This window comes from Ostrinia furnacalis, unplaced genomic scaffold (genome assembly GCF_004193835.3).
Source record: "Ostrinia furnacalis isolate ACB-3 unplaced genomic scaffold, ASM419383v2 OfSCF5991, whole genome shotgun sequence".
Taxonomy (NCBI): Eukaryota; Metazoa; Arthropoda; class Insecta; order Lepidoptera; family Crambidae; genus Ostrinia; species Ostrinia furnacalis.
The window spans coordinates 70,752-93,412 of record NW_021136230.1 but is presented as its reverse complement, the minus strand read 5'-3'; the positions used below and the strand labels follow the sequence as shown (position 1 = coordinate 93,412).

Here is a 22,661-nt window from a genome sequence, read left to right as displayed (position 1 = left end):
ACAAATGAAGCAATCATTTCCTAGTAATAAAACCTACTTGGCATAAAGTCTTGGAAGTTGCTGGGGGATGAATTTTAAATCAGCCTTATCTTCGGAAAACAATTTGCCCCTTCTTCCCTTATTTCCCAGGGGAGGGCCGCATGTCTGGCTTTTACATTTTTCAGTTTATGTTATATTTATTTTCGTCCTAATCTGCCTTCAGACATGGTTAGAGTAAGTGCTCGTTTATTATGATAAAGGATATCAAAGATGGCTGATGAAACAGAATATAGGTATAGTTTCGTAAAAACGTCAAATACTCGTACATGCGGTGTACGAAGATGAAGGTGCTTATTATCCAACTGCCTAAGATAAGAACATTTGCAACTATTGTCGTGTCGTTATTAATTTTCAAAACTATTTTCAACTCAACTAATCTCAGAGTAGTACGCCGACCACTATGCACCAGAGGGAACACCCCAGGTTTTAGTGGGTTCGAGCCCCATTTAACCTGCCGTTCCCCGGCAGTAGGTATGGATAGGCCATTTTCCTGGGTAAAAAAAAAAACATACGGGTCGAATTGAGAACCTCCTCCTTTTTTGAAGTCGGTTGAAAAAAAGTAGTTCTATACCTTGTTAAGATGTAGGTCTCAACAAGACAAAAACAAATACCTAAGCAAAAAAACCTTGTGAAAGACACAAGTACGAAGGCTCAATAGTCACTGTGAAGAAGTCTAAACACCATTGAGTTTGCCTGTGTGTGTGCCTAAGTAATAAGTTCATCTGTCAAATTGAACCAATAAAGTCCGCTAATGAGATTGACGGCCGTTTGCGACTCGCTCGGGCGAGAACGCCCCATAACTTTACGCTGGCAACACTGCTCTGAAATGACGCGCCGTGAATTTATCTTGCTTACACCCTTGTAGGTCTGGAGACGTGGTAAGTATATATATTTTTTATTTGTTTATTTATTTATTTATTTAAGAAAACCGGGGTTTTACAGTGTATAATAATGACAAGTTAAGCAACAATGTTTCAAGTTATAAGTAAAGAAAGAGTGTTACATAAAACACACCTGTATTCACAAACGATGCTTAGAGCTCTATGATTGGTTCGTGTGTCACCCAGTGCGTCCACGCGCAATGTGAGACCTCATAGTAATGTTTGTGAATACGAGCATGAATATATCAGTTTTACACATACATTATCTGAAAGTTTCTAGAATGATACTTCGCTAAGATATGGAAGGAATCAATAAAAACTACAGACGGACAATATGGGAGTAAGGAAGAAGTCGTTTGTTAGGTATAGATAAAGGTCTCGTAATAAGATAAGAGAAGCGTTTATTTGCCAGAATATAGGTTATAAAGTTCTTACAAAAAATGTGAGTACAAGAAGACTTATTATCATGGAATAAAGAAGTCTGTCCCCTAGCCTACCTGCGCCCGAGTCTAATCCACGTCTTATGTTAAGCCGCCTGAACTACGTGGCCGATACTCGGATATTTGACCCACTCCTCGTCCTGTGTGTACTTACATCAGGTATACAGGGTGTAACTATAAAAAAGTAAATAAAAGCTTATGAAAATCACACGCGGGAAACAAATAGTTCGCTCATTCATTCGTTTCAGTCAAATGACGTTCACTGCTGGACAAAGGCCTAAAAATTTCTATAACGACCGGTCCTGCGCTGGCCGTATCCAGGTTCTTCCAGCGACCTTTACCAGATCGTCAGTTCACCTACTATGGGGGGCTTGCGGCCCGTGGTCGCCACGCAAGACTTTTCTGGGATAATAAATACTTCTATGAAAAGGAACATTGCGGGTGTCACGCATGCGGAGAAATTCCATATCATGATATAAACATCCTGGAAATCCGGGACATACGACAAAATCAATAGTCCCATTAGAATAACATAATTCAATGGAAGATGTAATGGTAACATTTTATGCTAATATAAAGCCTTTGAGTCACCAACTCAAAGGGTTTATATTGGCAAGTAAAGATGCCATTCTGGGAAAATCCAGATATGTCATTTTTCAGTTAGCATTCGCGGAATTTTCTCATAGTAGAGTTATTGAAAATTGTGAATATTCTTGATCTAGAAATATTTACTGAGAATCACAACTCTCTAGCTGCAACATTGAGTTTATTTTAGGACGCAAATTCGTTATATGCATTTTGTAAATACAATACGAATACCTAAATAAATAAGTGATAGGGCTTGTTCTCGGTAAGTAATCCAGTTTGCGGGATCCAGTAATGTAGAATCCCACAAAATTGGAATGCTGTGTGAAAAAACATAATTTATTATGTGTGTCTGAAATTCGAATTTTAAAAATTCGAAGGATTGGTTTTTGCGGGACATTGCAAACTGCAAAAAAGAGGATGTCTCCATGGAAACAAGCCCTGATATTGACATACCTCTAATGACAAGCTAACTTGAATTCTGAAATCTTAATTCGATGGTTTAACATCGATATACGAGTAACAAATAGAGATAATAACGTTTTGTGTTGATTTACTCTATCCGCCGTTTTTGGACAGTTTAATGTTTATTTTTTACTCGAAACAGATTCATGATCTTACACATCCTGTATAAGTAAGCTGGGTTGTTACTTCGTAGGCTTAGTTGACTGACCGTCGACGCGGGGACAAATGTTGATAAGCACGAGCATTTATATTAGTGTAATAGATGAAGATTGAAGTATATTTGAGAATATAGGGTGTAAGTAATAAGTTATAAAATGGACTGATTATCCGAAAATTGAAGCATGTTGGTGTAGCCGTTCTCGAGTTTTACTATAAACTACAGATAATTTATTAGCGACTGATTTTAATATTACTAGTAGATTGGAAACAGGAAACCAAATGCTGATATCCCAAATGATGAGTTAGTATACGTAGTAAAAACATGGAACTGACGTTAAATCACGATTTGAAATAACAAACAAATTAAACTATGTTTGAACCAAATAAAGCATTTTTCTCACTTCTTTCTTTCTTTCAAATTGAGAGATGAATAAGTAAATAAATTATATGACTGAGACACTCATAGATTTCCACAAACTACAATGTTCTCTGCTAAAGACCATCCTAGACTGCATCCCACTTAACAGCAGGTGCGATTGTGGTCAAATACCTGCCTTGTTATGCATAAAAAAAGAATATTTTCCTGCTTAATTAAAGATCAATATAACTTCAAAATGGCGGTCCCAGGAATAAAACCATTCAATTCCGCCTCCAGTAAACACAGCGACTTTCCCGGCTTTTGGCGGGCAAAGAAAATGGTATAAGAAAAAANAAAAGGAAAATTGCGGGTGTCACGCATGCGGGGAAATTCCATATCATGATAATATAAACATCCTGGAAATCCAGGACATACGACAAAATCAATAGTCCCTGAAATAACATAATTCAATGGAAGATGGTAATGGTAACATTTTACGGTAAATAAAGCCTTTGAGTCACCAACTCAAAGGGTTTATATTGGCAAGTAAAGATGCCATTCCGGGAAAATAAAAGATATGACATTTTTCAGTTAGCATTCGCGGAATTTTCTCATAGTAGAGTTATTGAAAATTGTGAATATTCTTGATCTAGAAATATTTACTGAGAATCACAACTCTCTAGCATAGATTTTATTTTAGGACGCACATTCGTTATATGCATTTAGTAAATACAATACGAATACCTAAATAAATAAGTGATAGGGCTTGTTCTCGGTAAGTAATCCAGTTTGCGGGATCCAGTAATGTAGAATCCCACAAAATTGGAATGCTGTGTGAAAAAACATAATTTATTATGTGTGTCTGAAATTCGAATTTAAAAAAATCGAAGGATTGGTTTTTTGCGGGACATTGCAAACTGCAAAAAACGGGATGTCTCCATGAGAACAAGCCCTGATACTGACATACCTCTAATGACAAGCTATCTTGAATTCTGAAATCTTTAATCGATGGTTTAACATCAATATACGAGTAACATGAATAGAGATAATAACGTTTTTTATGTTGATTTACTCTATCCTCCGTTTTTGGACAGTTTAATATTTATTCGATACTCGAAACAGATTCATAATGTACACAGACACACCCTGTATAAGTAAGCTGGGTTGTTACTTCGTAGGCTTAGTTGACTGACCGTCGACGTGGGGACAAATGTTGATAAGCACGAGCATTTATATTAGTGTAATAGATGAAGATTGAAGTATATTTGAGAATATAGGGTGTAAGTAATAAGTTATAAGATGGACTGATTATCCGAAAATTGAAGCAAATTGGTGTAGCCGTTCTCGAGTTTTACGATAAACAACAGATAACTAATTAGCAACTGATTTTAATTACTAGTAGATTGGAAACAGGAAACCAAATGCTGATATCCCACCCAAATGATAAGTTAGTATACGTAGTAAAAACATGGAACAGACGTTAAATCACAATAGAAGATTTGAAATACAAACAAATTAAACTATGTTTGAACCAAATAAACTATTTTCCTTCCTTCTTTCTTTCTTTCAAATGGAGAGATTAATAAGTAAATAAATTATACCTACCTACAACTGAGACACTGCTAAATGTCCCCAAAACTACAGTGTTCTCTCTGCTAAAGAATATTTTCGTGCTAACAATAAGTAAAGATCAATGTAACTTCAAAATGGCGGTCCCAGGAATAAAACCATTCAATTCCGCCTCCAGTAAACACAGCGACTTTCCCGGCTTTTGGCGGCCAAGGAAAATGGGAAGAAAAAAAGAAGGTAAGCGGGCAGGTAGTGAATTAAAATTCAAACGCTCTCACTAAAAAGAAAAGTAGAGCTCAAAAACAAAGGCCGAAAAGGTGTCGGGAGCGGAGCGAGCAGAGCAAATATTTTAAAACCGGAACGGATCAGGTAACCGGTTTTTACTGGGTATTACCGGGTTTTCCGAGCCGCCGATATTAAGAACGTATTAGGTCTGACTACGGCGGGGCTGCGGCTTATTTTTTGCTCTTACAGGATAATTTTAAGTCGGAAAAGGAGTTTTCTCTTTGATAAAGCCTGTCCCATTAATGACAGATTATTTTTTGGCTGAAGGCTTTCTTTACTTTTTTGTAATTTGTGGTTCCAATATTTTTTTGCGTTCACGTAAGTACCTAGTAGTGGACTTTGATTAAAATGTGATTTTAGATATAGACGATTAAGGACGGTAAGTACCTATCAGTTTAAGGCTCATAGTTACGTTCAAAGTTAGCTGGTGCAACTCGGCCCGTGTTGCGTGTTCTAAAGTAGGAAGGTACTCATGCTTTATTGTATTTGTTTGTTATTTCAGTTAGTCCGCTTACAGCTGAAAACGTTTTTATCTAAATCGAAAGGCGTAGGCTTTACGGCTGGATACATTTAGTATGATTTTGTATTTACATTTGAAGAAAGATTATTTGTCATTTTATTCATGAACGAATTCGCCAAAACAATATTAAATATTGACACCCTGTATGGATTGAGCTGTTTGTTAAATTCACTTTTCGTCATTGTTTATGAAACGGTCAGTTCAGCGATAAAGCGGAACTCTACTTCGCACATAAATACATAAATCAACGTTGCTCTATATACGCAATTTGCACTTTCGATGAAGCGAAAAATACGTCAACTGTAATAACAAAATGCTTGACTTTACTGCTTGAGACATACCTATTTATCAAGTCTTCTTATTTTTTTTAGGAATCATCATCATCATTTCAGCCATATGACATCCACTGATGAACATAGGCCTCCCCCAATGATTTCTACAATGACCGGTTGGCGGCCTACATCCAGCGCCTTTCCGCTACCTTTATGAGATCGTCGGTCCACCTTGTGGGTGGATTTTTTATGAATGCTAGAACAATTTCATTGGTACAGTTAACAGCACATCAGACCATGGTTTATGTTGGAAACTAGCCTCTATTACAACGATAATATTAGAAAGAAGTCAGTGTTTACGTTCATACGCGTTTAAAATCTGTGTATGAAAAGTACAAATAAGTACCTATACTGGAAAAAATATTATAAGGTCCAGTTTCAAGTTAACTTAGGTATTCTTTGTGTAAACAAATTAATACATAAATTAATTCCAAGGAACCATGTACATTATGTAAGATCATTTGCATAAAAAATAAATTTTGATCACAATGATTATTTCCATAATTGTTCAATCGAATAACCGATGCATATTTATCGATTTAATTACTCGCTGTAGTTACTCAATGCGTGCTATTGTATTTTCCGGTAATTTGTATTTATTTGGTTACAAATGATCCTTTTTTTTGCCAACCAAGATTCTATGAATCTGAAGGAAAAAAATCGAATGAGCAAACCTATAAAAACAACGGTACTTCAAAAAGTGCCTGCTAGTCAATCCTACTATTCCTACGATTATTCCAACTAATATTATAAATGTAAAAATAAGTAGGTACTTGGAATGAAATTAAAATTAAAACCGTCGCGCCTTAAAAGGGCTAACTTTAAAAATAATCATAATTTATCAAGTATCGTCTTTAAGTTAACTAAGTTTAGGGTTTTGTAAAGACAAAATGACTATACGCACTGAAAACAACTGAAAGTTGGTAATGGTCATTAATAAAGTTATTAAACTTTCATTTACTAATAAATGAACGTATAAATTTAACACGTCCACGCAGATTACCATCGAAGCAACAATTTGAACAATGTGTAATTACCGGATAAACCTTATATTCATTTAATTAATGTTTCCTCCGTAGGTTCAGAACTAGTTTATTGATTTGCTCGTAAATTCCACATTATCGCCTATTATGGCGCTATTTACATCGTTTTGCAAGTAGAGTGTAAGGGAAATAAAAAAATGGAGGAACTTGGTGTCAAGCGTTGTGTTGTGAGCTGAGATGACGTAGTTGAATAGGACTGGATAGCTCAAGGAATTTTTACATTCTACGACCAGTTGAGCGACGTGCAGTGACATTTGTATGAGACAGTGGAGATGTCTGACTAAAATTAATATTACAGCCAGTGTCACATATAAACACGTCTATTCCCATTGTCTCCCACAAGCGATAAAAAAAGTTACGGTATCTGCCATTGGGGAACAGAGCTACTGAAATTTTCTCAATTTTCTCTACTGGTGGACGCAATAAAATACAAATTACTATAAGACGACTGACTGTTAGTTTTTGTTGCAAAACAATATCTAACATAACTACATTATATCTAAAAGATACACAGTGTCAGGTGGGAGTACTGAATGCAGACAGCGCTGGACCGGTCATTGTGGAAATCCTTAGGGGATGCCTTTGTCCAGCAGTGGATGTAATTTAGCTGAAACGAACGAAAAGCTTGTTGTACAGATAGTGTCATAGTTATTGACACAGGAGTTGCAGCGGTCGGAATAGTCCCGTATAGTGTCATAGGATGTGACAACCAAAGTATAGCCAATAAGTGCTGCTGACAACGCCACCCTTGTGGCGGAGTTTTGGGCTGACACTGTGTAGGTTGTTGTCGACACGAAAAGAAGAAGAAGTTGGCAATACATGTTACATTGGAATATGGTTGTGTTGTCTACTTTTTGGCCACACTGGGTGTCACGAACCATTTGACTCTGACTTTACCTACCGTTTGTCTGCACTTTTCCCATTGAAAGTGACCGTTTAATGAAACAATTACGCCTCATTCAACGTATCAGAATCTGATTGATATTGACCGGTACTTTTGGCTGTACAATGCTGCAAGGATGGCCGATGCAAATGCAAGAGCTGTGTAACACGACAGCGATATCCGCTGGTTTCGGCTGAGACCGCAGGACGCGCGCCCGGTATAAATGCGTGCGCGCACTGTAATAGGTACACTTCGCCTGAAGAACCTCAAGACAATGAACACCTACGTTACTGTGAGTATTGGATTTTGTGGGATAGATAGATCTGTGTATTTTGGCAGATAATTGTAATAATATAAAGTGTACGAAAAAGAGCCCCAGTTCAGCATTAGTTGTGATGTGATACTTGTGGTAGAGTACCTATGGCATGACGCTGATTTTCAGTCAAAGTCAAAGTTAAAATTTGTTTAGACTAATAAATAGTTCTTACAAATCGTCATTTTGCTCTTAGGGAGCCTCTACATGTCTCATAATCTTTTTACCCTACCAGCGCTTCAGCAGTTTACTTTGGGGCAATGAGGTTGCAATGAAATAAAAAAATTGTGTGAGATTTACAGTGGTCTCATAGTGTTTAATGAAACTGTCAATCTAAGTGTGAACTCAAACAAAAAGAAGTCATCTTGTTGAAGTTATACAATTAATAATCTTGATCCATATCGCACTCACTCATGTATATTGGTTTAAAAATCAGGAAAAAAAGAAGATTTCGTTTCGAATTACGATAATATTTTGTGTGATTTGATTACTGTACTAAATATTTCTGTGATCTGTGTAGCTCTACTATTTCAGGATTAATATTCGAGTCAGTAAAACAATTGTAACATTCAATACCGTCTTCATTTTCATCAGTTGCCGTGACCGAACAGTTAACAGTGGATGTAACGATTTACGATGCCTTAAATCTTCTGTTAACCAACTACAAAACCGATCGTCCATAAACGGTGTGCTACTTTCCTGTATACATTATTCCAGTTGGCTTGCCTGCTGGCCGTCGCGGCCGCCGCGCACGGCTACGGAGGCGTCGGCTTGGGCTACGGCCTCGGCCTTGGCCACGGCTACGGTTAGTATTTCAAACTAGTTTATTGGTAAAAATGCAGGAGTATAGATAAGTGATGGAACTTTTTGATGGCTGCGAAAATTGAATCCCTTCAAGTAAAAAAAAACGCTAAAGCACAGACCTTTCGAAATTACAAACTTAAAAAAAACTTTTAAAACTCATTNCGAGTGGGAGTCATTTTTAAATAATATTCTCTATATTATCTTCGATCATAGAATTAGGTACTACAACGCACGCCAGCGTCCTGACGGGCGCGCGCGTGACACTCGACTGATATAATCCCCGCCGGCGGGGCGCTTCGCTGAAGGTAATTATCGGATGTACCGCGCGGAGTGAGCCAGGCCTGCCTGAGATATGAGAGCGGCACGGGAGGGTGTTTCTGTAACGTCAGCGAAACTTCCTTCAGATTTGCATACTCTGTCACGTCATAATATTATGTCAATGTCATTTCAATGCCTCAATGCCTCAAACTCAATGCCTAAAGATTAGAGTGTATAACCAATGTGTGTTACCAGTGATAACTTATGGCTCGGAAACGTGGCCTCTCACTATAGGCCTATGCTTGATGTTTCTTTGCGAGATCGAATCAGTAATGAGGAGATCCGTAAACGAACCAAAGTCGCTGACATAGCCCGACGGATTAGCAAGCTGAAGTGGCAATGGGCAGGGCACATAGTACGCAGAACTGACGGCAGATGGGGCAGAAAGGTTCTGGAATGGAGGCCGCGCACCGGAAAACGCAGCGTGGGACGTCCACCTACAAGGTGGACCGACGACATCGTAAAGGTAGCAGGGAAGCGCTGGACGCAGGCCGCTACCAATCGATCAACATGGAAAGCATTGGGGGAGGCCTATGTTCAGCAGTGGACGTCCTATGGCTGAAATGATGATGATGATGATGATGATGATGAATGTCATTTCTCCCGAACCGCTCCCATACCTCGGGCACTGACTGAGCTATGAACTAGAATTAAAGAAGCTAAAGTATGAATTCACTTAATAGTCTGATGGACGTGAATCGACTCTAGCGAATCTCAGATCAGTACGAAAAACTTTCGAGTTCGTTTCGTTGCGTATTCAAAGTGTCATCGAAAAATTTTGTATGAAAAATTAAACAGCGCCCCCTAGGGCGGCTATAATATAGGGGGCGCTGTTTAATTTTTCATACAAAATTTTTCGATGACACTTTGAATACGCAACGAAACGAACTCGAAAGTTTTTCCTACTAGAGGTACAGTACCTCTAGCATGAACAACTTTCGTCTTCGAATCGTTTGCGTATTCGACAAAATTCGATACTCAACCTTCGAACTAAACGATAACGTGACAATTTTGATTCTCAAAATAAGTTTCGTGCAACCATTTCTCATACTAAATTTACTTTACGACATGTTCATAAGGGCGCTGTTGTAGTTTTCGTACTAAATCTATTGATGGCGATTTGAATACGCAAACGATTCGAACTCGAAAGTTTTTCGTGCTAGCCGTACAGCAGTATCTCTGAAGGCAGTCCAATACCTAAACCTTTGGGTTATCGTCACTTGACTAAACTTTGTTGTTGAAATAAGCCAAAAATTAAGTTTCTTCATACAACTCATGTTTCCCCATTAAAATAGCCTTGATATGTTCCCCGCATTTTCCCAGAGGCCTCCGCGGTGGCTTGAGCCGCAGACGTTACACGGCAAAGATGCTCACGGGCTCACAAAGTAGCATTGTCTCAAACAAAATGAACGAATAAAACTTGCCAAGGGCGACCGCTGGCTTGTGTGGGTTCTGCAGGCTTGGAAAAGTCGTGAAGAAGATCAAGCAAGTGATTTTCCGTGAATTACCGTCTATTAGGGTTGGTTTTTCAATCGCCGGATAACTTTTTAACTGAAGAATAAGTTTGGCACATTGACAGTTTCAGTACGGGAGATACGTCAAAATGACAAGTTTATTCTTCAGTTAAAAGATATCTGACGATTGAAAAATCAGCCCTTAGAATAACCATCAAGGAATTTCATCGTGTATCTCTAAATTCAATAGATAGCCTGCTATGTTGAACTTTCATCATTAAATGATCATCATCTAACGGATATTTCTTCTTAAAGTTGCTGTGCCTTAACTGGGACTGGGCCCACATTGTATAACTGCTTAAATTGTAAGACCTAATGTGAATGTGCTAATGTGGTTATGCAATAAACAATTCAATCAAAATCAAAAATATTTATTCAGTTTAGACCACAAGTGGCACTTATGAACGTCAAAATGTAGTAAAAAATAAAAAATAAAAGGTAGCCCTTATTTTTAATTGAGTATTGAGTAGCCCTTAATAAATTGAGTGTTGAGTATTGATAGGTACACTTTTGGATAAGTTGGTACTGTAATACATTTCGTACTATCAGTACTTCGACGTTTGCATTGGGAAATTTTAAGTCGCCGTTATTTAAAGGATGATGGGCAAAAATGTATGGAAAGTGGTAGGTACCCGCTCCAATAGCCATAACCAATATATATTTTAAAAGGCCTTTTGATGTAGGAAAATGTCTGCTATGGGGCCAGTTCTAATTCACGTTTTGAAAGCAGTAATTCCACTAAGTATTATAATGAAAGTATAACACAATCATCCATGTATACGAGTATGTATTATGACTACAATCTATTAATATAACTAAAAGAAGCATCGAAAAGGATTCTGCAAAAAAACTGCATTCTGCAAAAAAGTATGTATATCTTCGTACACAACCAGATCTGAGGCTGGCGGTCATAGTAAAAGTTGTTCATCTTGGTAAGACCTTTCAAACGATACTAGACACATATCTATTGGAGCCGGGTACCATTTTGCCCATTGTCCTTTCAAGGGCATTTAACTTGCTAAAACGTGATTGTACCTAATTGGAAAATATTACCGAAAAACAAACGACGACTATACGACTTCTTTCTTTAGGAACAAAGTTAAGAATTCTTTCGCTTCAAATTTTTCTTACAATTACGACAAAAAAGAAGCTAATAATAAAGTTCAAGATGTAACCTGCGGACCCCCAAACCACCTTCCGCCTCGCGAGCACGTGAAACGTATCCTAGCTTTAATATTTGTATGCGAATGTGCCTTTTTAACATAATCCGGGAAGATCCGGCGTTCCCGCATTCATGTTTATTGTCTAATTTATTTATTCAGTTCTGTATAGCTTTAGGGGATAAGCACACTTTAAGTTGCGATTGGCGATTGTCATTTTTGTTTATCTGTCTCGACATTATTCAGTTAGTACTTTTTTTTAGGATTTTGTCATGAAAAGTGGACTAAAATTCAACTTTTGGGGCCACTATAGATATCGTGAATGTCGTAAGAGGTGACTGAGGGAGAAATATGCTTATATGCCTGAGGCCTTCCCAAACCGTGGAGTGGTAAATTAGAGAGACTCGTCCTTTTGCAGTGGATACTAAACGGTTTGATAATGGTAATGATGATGATGAGTCACATCTAGACGTCTGAGATGGCTCAACTAGATGTTATCTCAACTGACTCTACGAAGCAAGCAATCATATTTGGTTTGGATAATCAGGTTATTTTAACTTGAAAATAAAACACAGAATAGTTACTTAGCTAAAGACTACACTTCGACGATTTGACTTGATTTTTCATGATGTTTGAACTAACTTACTTTGATGTGCAATCAACGATCATCATCATCATCATCATCTCAGCCATAGGACGTCCACTGCTGAACATAGGCCTCCCCCAATGCTTTCCATGTTACGCGGTTGGTAGCGGCCTGCGTCCAGCGCAACTATGCAACGAAGCAATCAATGATGGTGCGAGTATAATTTCACGAAATATTTTCAACAAAATTAAACAACAATCACGTTGTAGCAGCCTAATATGCAAGGACTCTTACTCGTGTACGGTTTTAGAGGCTACCATACTCTTTACTAGTCCCTTTTTATGGCTACCTTTCTGATGTAGATTTGATTATGGAGGGAAATAATGTGACGCTTTTTGTATACCTCTGAATAACTTTAGTTCGGTTTTGTGTTCAGTTTACGGCTTTTTTAGTTGAGGGCAACTTTGTTAGCTGTTTTAGTGGCGTTCGGATTGAAATGAGTTTCTATTTACAAGGTAACAGGAGTGTAGGCTATTGTGTAGGGCATTTTGGTTGTCTACCAATACACATTTCGTGCCCTAAGTTTGAATATTTGCCAAGAAATCTATTTTGATAAATAAGGTTCAATTTTAACTGACAAAGAATTTTATTAGTTGTGTCAAGAATGCCAAAACCATTATAACAATCCAATACTTAATTATAATTATATTTTTACCATCTTACTTTAACTTTAACAAACGTCAGAAATCTGTTCAATTCCATACAAAACATATCGGTTATTGTTATAGTTGCTGTTAAAGTTAGGTGGTGTAACTCAGCCTTAAATTCTTAATAACTAGTAACTATAAGTCAATAAATAAAGCTGGCATAGTAACCAGCTAAGGGATTCGAACCCACGACCCTGTGATTGGCTCGACGGCAATGACCCCTGAACACTAGTCGCGACGTAACTCTATCGGGCTTCGCCTTCTACGTGTTGACAACGGCATATACAGGGTGTTCTGTTCAAAAATATTACGTGCTTTCAAAATATTTATTTACGTTCACGAATGAATAGGCTTGAAAATCGGGGCTAGGGTTTTGAGGAGTCATTACTAAACACGAGCCTTACTCAGTTGCCTATGAAACACGAAGGAAATTAGAAAGTCATCAAATTCATCATTTCAGCCATAGGACGTCTACGGCTGAACATGGGCTTCCCAATGATTTGTAGATTGACCGATTGGTCCTGGCCTTCCTTTATAAGGTCGTCTGTCCACCTTGTTAGCGGGCTGTCCATGATGTGCTTTTCGGTACACGGCCTCCATTCCAGAATCTTGCTGCCCCATCGACCGTCAGTTCTGCGTTGTGCAGAAAGACCGAGCATAAATATGATTGATATTCCAAAAGTTGCTGTGCCCTGTGTCCACATTGTATTTAATTGTTTAAATCGTAAGTCCTAATGCGCTAATGTGGTAAAGCAATAAATATTGAGCATAGCCTTTTCCATAGCACAAAATTTGAAAGTGATAACAATGAGAATAAAACTCCAACCACCCTGTATATTACGGTGGCGCATATTTAAGGCCCCACATGTCTAAGGCTTTAATGAGCTCGGGACGGTGAGCTTCGTTTGCATTCCCAAATTGAGCCCTAATGGCTGGATGCGGTGAAATATGGCCGCTCACCTGGTAATAAGCGAATGATAGGTGTGGGTGACGAACGGGGTATTAATTTATACATATAGGGTGGCTTCTGATTGATTTTTTAGCCTCTGAAAGTTTTTGTATTGTTACGTGTTTTAGCATAATAACAAAGATACTTTTCCATGACTCGATCGGCATAAACAACGAAATATATTTTTGTGTATTTTTACACGCTTTATATTGACTTCATTTGTTTTGATTCAATTTAATCTGAATTATGAAGAGTTTATTATAATGTTACACCATTAATCTTGTCACTTGTCTGGGAGTCATAACTCTGGGTCTCCTAGGTCTTCTATCAATGTATCTTTAAAAGTCTACTGCCAAATTGGTTTCAGAGCTCTTTGTTACCTAAGTTAGGTCTATTGTCTACTCAGGGCTTGTATTTTTGACCATATTTGGTTTCCATTTAGACTTCTTGCTATATTAAAGACGATTCATGAAGCCTAGAGAAACTGAAAGATTTAACTAATTTGTTAAACACTTCTAGAACATGCAAATGTAACAATCGTTCATACTATCTAATACTGAAGTCTGTCCAGTGTTGCATAACACAATTACGTGTAATGTCCCCGCTGGGCATCGAAGCGGGAACCCATGGCAGTGCCGGCTCGGGTTACAGCGCCGCCAGACGGCGCGGCGACAGATAGAACCGATGACCTTAGGCTTAGTGCACACTTAGTACAAAACATGTTTTGCACTGCACTGTGATCACTCATGGATGTTGTTATTTTGTACTACCCGAATTATTTTTTTATTTTGTTACTTGCTACGATAGCCGTAAGATTTAAAGTGTATTTCAATATTGATTTCATAAGTGATTTTATGTAAATCTTTGTTAATGATAAAAATCTTTAACCGTACTTAAGCTGAATTGCACCACCTTATTTTAACCGTAACAATAAAAATAACCGGCGATTTTTGTATGGAGTTTGATAGATTTATACGTTTGTCAAAGTTAAAGTAAGATGGTGCAACTCATCCTTAATGCCTTTATTAACCGACTTTAAAAAAGGAGGTTCTTAAGAGTAGTTCAAGCATGTATAGTCATACAGGACCACTACAATAGATACTAGTAGCTGTTTACGCGGATTTCATAGAGCGTTAATTGACTAGTAGAGTTTGAGTTTCAACGCATGAAAATCAACTTATTGTGAATGTGAATTTAGGTAAACAATAGTTTATCATGGCTAAATAATGGAAACACTCTAAATTCTACCTTTTCAGGCGATTACACTCGAGGCATTACACCACTATTATGATATTTTAAAAGCTAAAACTCTATATGGCTCCTACGTATAAGGGCGAAACTGCCGCTTACGCCTTTTTCCAATTATTTAAGCAATGATTTCATTTTGCTCTAATCTATAACGTCAGCAAGAAAAAAAAATTTTTTTCCATTAGAAAATAAAATTTTATGCAAATAGGCGTATGTGCAAAACTACGCCACGTATAAAGCCCAATCATACGATTCGTCAATCTATACGAGTAGTTGCTTACATAAATATAATATATTTTTTATAATCCAAATCTTAAATAAAGCCATGAAAATATTTAGCAATTGTTTTATTTATAAATTATGACACATTATATAGTTATTTAATATTTAGCGTTAAGAGTCGCATCTCAAACTAATTTGAAAATTATAAATAACTTGAAAAAATCTAATTGCCTAAGGCATCGTGGGTTCAATTCCCGCCTTAGGCAGTTCGATTTTTTTAAGTTATTTATAATTTTTAAAAATATGACACATTATGTTCAAAGACCTAACTAAATCTCGAGCACAGTATATGGGCGTATTTGCGTTAAAACGTAATAACGATACATTAAACAACTTTTTCTAACTGATTTATTATTGATATAGCACATGATAATAATTAAAATAATTACATCTATATCTATACTATCTATACTAATATTATAAAGCTGAAGTTGTGGAACATGACGCTCAACCACCATAAGGAGTTAGAGCATTTAATTTCAAAATCTTGGTTTGTCTATATATACTGGGCAGGGTAAAAAACTTCGTCACCGCGATGCAGGATTGTATGCGCGGTGGAGTTTGCCATAGTAAGATCGTAACAGCGCCATCTGTTGGTACGGTTTGTAGTGGCGCAATTTATTAATCACGGTTTGTTTATTTGGTTGAACGCGCTAATCTCAGGAACTACTGGACCAATTTGAAAAATTCTTTTTGTGTTGGATAGTCCGTTAATCCCTGAAGGCTTTGGGCTATATATCATCACGCTAAGACCACNCTAACGTGGAAGGAACGTTGATGCTGGCCGTGACCGAATTGGTCCACCTCTTTGCCACAGGGACACGTGTGGGGTATAGATAAGTGGCAATTTTGATCGCTCCAAAAATCTAAAGTTTTCACGGAGCGCAGTAACTCCATACAAAAAACGCTAGAGCAATGACATTTCAAAAATTACAACCTTCACGTTTTGCCACTTGTCTAGGGGATATTTTCAGAACGCCGAACGAACGATTCAGTTTCAATTTTAATAAGAGTTCCAAATTTTGTTAGTCATTGGCTGTCATTGGTGTACTTGATTAAACTCGTTATTAGCTAAACTGATATGTTGTACTGTTTCGTTTATACACGAGTAGGTACGGACGACGGCACGTCAACATAACCACTGTGGGTTCTTGTGCAGTTGTAATAGGGGCGAGTTTGCAACAAAAATGGGTAACCTGATGTGCTGTCGTGTGTACATAATAAATTATCGGTTTTAAGTTTGTAAGCGTGCTGGGATGTATTGATTTAGTACAATTTTTAATTAGGTTTTAGTTCTTATTTAAAAAAAAATCATAATCAATTTATGACCAATTACAATTTTTCATACAGGTGTTGCTGCCCCAATAATCTCAGCCCCAGTCATCTCAGCCCCGATCCTGGCGCCAGCCGCCGTCTCCCACGCTAACCTCGTCAAGGCAGCACCCATTCCCGTCATCAGGACCGCCATCGCCCCCATCTCCGTTCCCGTGGTCAGAACCGTCGCCGTGGCCGCTCCCGCTGTGAGCGTAGGCTATGGACTCGGTGGCTACGGACTCGGCGGCTACGGCCTCAGCGGCTACGGCCTCGGCGGCTACGGACTCGGCAAAGGCTTGGGCTTGGGCCTGGGCTGGGGCAAGCACTAAATAGCAAGCCAAACTTCCCTCTAGGCGAAGTGTAAGAGGCTTTACACCGAAATTTATTGCTCTATAAATTGGTCGATCACCTGATTAAAGCATTCACGAACCTTATGAATTGTTTTACTTTAACAGCACATCTACTACACATTCTGATTCATTTTTGTAGCAAATTGGTACCTATTATAACTACATAAAATACTACAGTGTTAAGCTTGACCTGCTAAGCGTCTGAAATTGATAACCGCAAATCAGATAAGACTGTGCTTATAAAAATATGATTCTGTAAGAAGTTGCACATTAATGTTGTTTCGACGAATTACCTAGGCTGAGTTCCACCACCTTATTTAACCGTAACAATACAATAACTGGAGCTTTTTGTATGGATTTTAACAGATTTTTGACGTTTTTCAAAGTTAAAGTAAGATGGTGCAACCCAGCCTTAGATACTCGTAACTACAGTTAATTGAGCAATCATCTAACTTCACGTTCGTAACTGTGTGTTCAAAACTAGCTGCTGGTTACATTAACACAAGTTTTAATTTGCTGGAGCACTTAAAAGTTTTTCTTTCAACATTTAATTTCCAGTCAGCGGTCTCGGTAACAGACGGATCTCAATTATTCAGTGCTCAGTGAATAATGGAGAACGGACTCACGGTACTGAAGCATTTGGGAACAGCGAAGTTGTAAGACTGACTTGAATTGTGAGCTAGTTCCTATTTAAGCCATATTGTCATGTCATGCTATGCTCTCATGAAGCCCGTAGATCGTGGACAATAAACCAGTATAGATAGTACCAAATATCAAATTATGTGATGCTACAAGCATCACAGTAACAATTGTCCTAGACAGAAATGCAAAAAATAATCAATTCTTATCATAATGATAAATGGAGTAAATGATCACAACAATATTGTCATCATTACATGTCAACTCTTCATGCCATTTTCCAATCTCGGGACTAATACTATAATACAATTTTACGAATGTAAGGTTTCCTTCAAAAGAGAGAAAAATGTAAAGCACATATTTGAGAAAAAAGGCACAGTGTAGAGTCTAATGCCCGTTTTCACCATCAATCCTTGATTTTTAAGTGACTCATATGGAAACAAAATTCCTGGTAACATATGTGTTACCATAGGGGACATTTAAAAATTAGGGATTGACTATCTATTGCAAGCCATGAGATGCAAAATGCAACCAAGCTTTCTAAATAGCTTCTGAATTTCAGACTGAAGTAGGCAAGTACTTACTTACCTACTACCTTGTAGGTAGTTACCTACATACATATTATTTTATTTGAGATTTAAGGACATTCTATAGTAGGTATATGCCGTTCGTTTTATTTTGTAGTGTACCTACTAAGGCTGGGTTGCACCATCTTACTTTAACTTTAACAAACATCAAAAATTTGTCAAACTCCATACAAAAATCACCGGTTATCGTCAAAGTTAGGTAGTAGAACTCGGCCTAAGTTTGCTGCCTTTTCTTCACATACAAAACAAAAGACGACGCTCTGCCACTTTTTAAATAATTGTGTTGTGTGAACAAGTTGCATTCTCCAGTTAGAAGTACACTTAATAAGCGATTACAACAAACGTTAAAATTAAGTCCATTTATACTTTGGACTTGTTCTAACCTGCAGAAACTACGGTCCCATAAATGGGAGGTAATTAATTGTCACCGTGCACCTCGACTTACACTCGGGAACTTGGTTCAGGACTTGGCTCATTTATTCATGGCTCCATTTCCTAAGCTCCACCGGAGCTATTAACTACTGGCACATTTAAAATGTGTGACAACTTTGCACCTGCAAATTACTTGCAAGGTAATCTAAAATACCATCTGAATATTGTTTCATAGGACGTCATCATCATCATCTCAGCCATAGGACGTCCACTGCTGAACATAGGCCTCCCCCAATGCTTTCCATGCTGCCCGAACGCTTCGTATAAGACGTGGTAAAGTGGAAATCATTATTATGTGCGATAGCAATGTAATTTTACTTATTGATTTGCTAAAATGTTTAATGTAACGCATAATTTGTAGTAAAAACAGTTGTTTTTACTTAGTTAAAGTACCTAGGGCTATAATTTCTTGAATTGTACAGTCGAGATCACCTTTAGACTATTCTTTTATTCGCACAACAGCATATACTCACTACTTGTCTAAAACTACATAGAAAAAGAAACTGTAGTGATTAGGTTGTTGTACATTTTTAACAGTAGGTACCAGTCAACTGAGAGTTATCATAATAGAGCCAAGATCAAAGGCAGAAATTAAAGTTTAAAGTTTTGAAAATAAAGTCAAAGGATCAAACTCAAAGAAAAATCGAAGGAGACCTCGTTTCTACGCTAAGCCTTGCTGGGACTTTCGGAGTTTTTAAAGTCTAGCTAGTAGGTACTGCTCACCGAGCTAAGAACCGTGTCATCTTAATTATGTTGTACCTAATGTACTTAATAAGTATGATTTTGAAACAAAAATGTTTAGCATCATCATCATGCTGCAGCAGGTTCTGGAATGGAGGCTGCGTACCAGAAAACGCAACTTGAGACGTCCACCTACAAGGTGGACAGACGACATTGTAAAGGTAGCTGGGAAGCGCTGGACGCAGACCGCTACCAATCGATCAAAGTGGACAGCATTGGGGGAGGCCTATGTTCAGCAGTGGACGTCCTATGGCTGAAATGATGATGATGATCATCTTCATCTGTCGATGATGCTGTCGACTGTACATCTTCCGTAGTGCATTCCGAAAAACTAGAGAAATAAGTAGTTGTTGCAAGTTAAAAAAACAATGGCATCTTATGTAGGTAATTGTTATAAGCGCGACTTTGGAACGAAAACCCAATTAGAATGTCACCTCTACCTACTTACCTATCTGTCGTTGTCAATTCCCAAATCCCAGATCGAAAATTAACCTAAACTAACTTTAAGAAGAAACTGAAACTCGGCCTAAGAAATCTATAGACCTTCTTACTGAAGGCTGGGTGATTGGTGAAATCAGGCGGGAAGTATCTCCGAATAGTTGATGGGGGGAGAGGGGGGGATTTAATTGCTTTTTCAATTAATGTCGAGAAGACTCCAGGGATCGCATTCGCAAAGGCGTAGGTAATGGACTTTCAAAGGATAAGTTGTCGCAGAAGGTTTTTTTAGTTTTATGCCTTTGGGAACGCTAATCACTAAATCGATAAACAGAATGATTTTATGGAAAAGGTTTAATAAAGCGGATCTTTCTTAGTAACCACTATTGTGACGACAATGCTCAATTTTTATCTTGTTTGGAGTAATTATGTCTCTATAGTATTCCTACAAGAATGACGACGATAGTTACAATAGGGATGTTTCCTGGGTCAAAAAGCAAGAGTTTTAATTAGTCCGTCAGTTAACTTATCAAAAAATACTCTACACGTATTTTTCACTTTTTCAAACTAATGAAAATTTAAAGACATAAAGCGCGCCAAAGTTCAAAAGAAGAGGCCCGTGACGTCAATGCGTGCATAAAAGTGCCGCACGTTGTGACGTCGCGCGAGATTTCAACGCACCATAACTATGTAATTATTTGTTAGATTGACAAATAAAAATATATGTGTCCAATATTTTTTGATATTAAACATGACGGACTAAAAAAAATTTTTTAGGAAACTAGCCTATTAACACCAATACTTAAATTAACCAGCGGTAATATGCCGCAACATGTTTCTTTAAATTACTTTGTCAAAATATCAACCAATTTGTTAGCCTTTAAATGCGTCGTATGTAACCAATACATAAAATAGCAAATGAAAAATAAAAAATAAAAAATGGTGATCCAATATTGTTTCACCTTTTATTTTTTACAGTTTCTTTGTTACTGCGATTCTGCAAAATATGCTAACAGCGTATTTTTTTATTTTTGATCCACAAATAAATAAAACAAAAGTATGAACTATGAAAATAAATCTGAAATAAAATCACATCTTTTTCTAAATTACTTTTTAATTTCAAACACTAGTTTCCATACTCTGGTATTAGATACGAGTAAGTAAGGGTTTAGACGCCTATAACAATCCGGTTTGCTACCTACAGTTTGTGTCAGCTCTACAAGATGCCTAATGACTATTTGGTTTGCTGCCTACATATTTGTGTCGGTTCTGCGTCTTACTCGATGACCACATCGACACTCCGACGTTCATAATTCCATTTGCGAATGCGGACCGAGACGCTCACCTGATACACTTTCAATACACGCTCCCGACACGCCTGAGAAGACAAGCAATTATGAACCTTCGACACATCAACATTAGAACGAAACCAGAAAAACAAAACCTGACGCAGTCGGGTAAAAAGTGACATGCTCGTTTCACGGCTGGACGCATGCAATCCATAATAATCCTTATGATTTAGAGTGTAGAGATGAGTTTCGGGAAAGACGGTGATGTGTGAAATCAGGATGCTTGGGGATATGAAATTTAATGGTTGTCTAATGTATCGCCTGTAGTTTATTTACTTCTAAAAATACATATCCGTAAAATTGAGTTAGAAGAGTAAATTTCAGATGCATAGCAGTTCATAGACTATGACACCAAGATCTGACCTCAGTTGTGTCATAGAACAGAAGAAGAAAAAAATAAGGTCAGGCAGCTTATAGATGCATTTTGACCATAGATTTGCTGTGCTACTAGAACGCAGAACAGTTGCTCAGAAAGCAAAATATAATTTTCCGAAACAATTCGGGCAATTGTGCCTGATATAATATGGGTGGGTAACAACCACTACTAAAGCTGCATTTTTACACCCCTTTTCATAGTAATGTGAAAAAAATTAAACCATTATTTCTAATGAAATTCAGGCCCAAGAAAAGCCTTTAGATTTTCAAAGTCAGGTACGCACATTTGCACACGTAAAGACTCTACGTTCTACCAAAATATTTACGTAGTACAATTTAGTTATGAATAAATTGCATGACTGAAAATAGAGGTAGAAAGACTGTGCTTGGTGGTACTCTTTAGGGAAGGCTTCCATACAGCAGTGGACTGATTTAGTTTGAATTATGACGATAATAATGAAGCTTATTAAAAACCAGTAAATAAAAAAATAAACCCAATGGAAAGGTCTCTAGAATGTATCTCTAGGTACTAAGGCTGGGTTACCCATCTTACTTTAACTTTGGACGTCACAAATTTGTCAAACTCCAATACAAAAAGCGACGGTTATCGTTATAGTTACGGTCAAAGTTGGGTGGTGCAACTCAGCCTAACTTTTTTCTGTGTTCCACTTTTGAGGTACAAACGACAGCACATCAAGCTTTCCATAAGGCATCTTATGTACTTCTAATAAGTGTTATTTTGAAACAAACATAATATATAAATAGATGTGTACGAATACACTTACTTACACTTAATTAGGTATAGAGAAGGCAACTAATTTACGCAAACTACCGAAGTTGGAGTTGGCAATTAAGGCTCTACCGAATAACTCTACTTCCTTCTACTATACATAACCTAGCAACTGTATACGACTTCAAACAAGTTGACAAGCCTGGTGGGAATGAGTCAACTAGTCATTTGATTTGTAATTTTGATGTTTTGACTTTCAAAAAAGTCAT

General features: G+C 37.5%; 1 protein-coding gene across 1 annotated transcript; it reads left to right on the top strand.

Annotated features, from left to right (window-relative positions):
- The first annotated feature begins 7,803 nt into the window (after positions 1 to 7,803).
- Positions 7,804 to 17,178, top strand: LOC114361777 (cuticle protein 65). Its single transcript, XM_028316949.1, has 3 exons — positions 7,804 to 7,851; positions 8,590 to 8,677; positions 16,791 to 17,178. The coding sequence occupies exons 1-3, from the start codon at positions 7,834 to 7,836 to the stop codon at positions 17,081 to 17,083; spliced, it is 399 nt and encodes a 132-aa protein (XP_028172750.1). The 5' UTR covers positions 7,804 to 7,833; the 3' UTR covers positions 17,084 to 17,178.
- Positions 17,179 to 22,661: the final 5,483 nt, after the last annotated feature.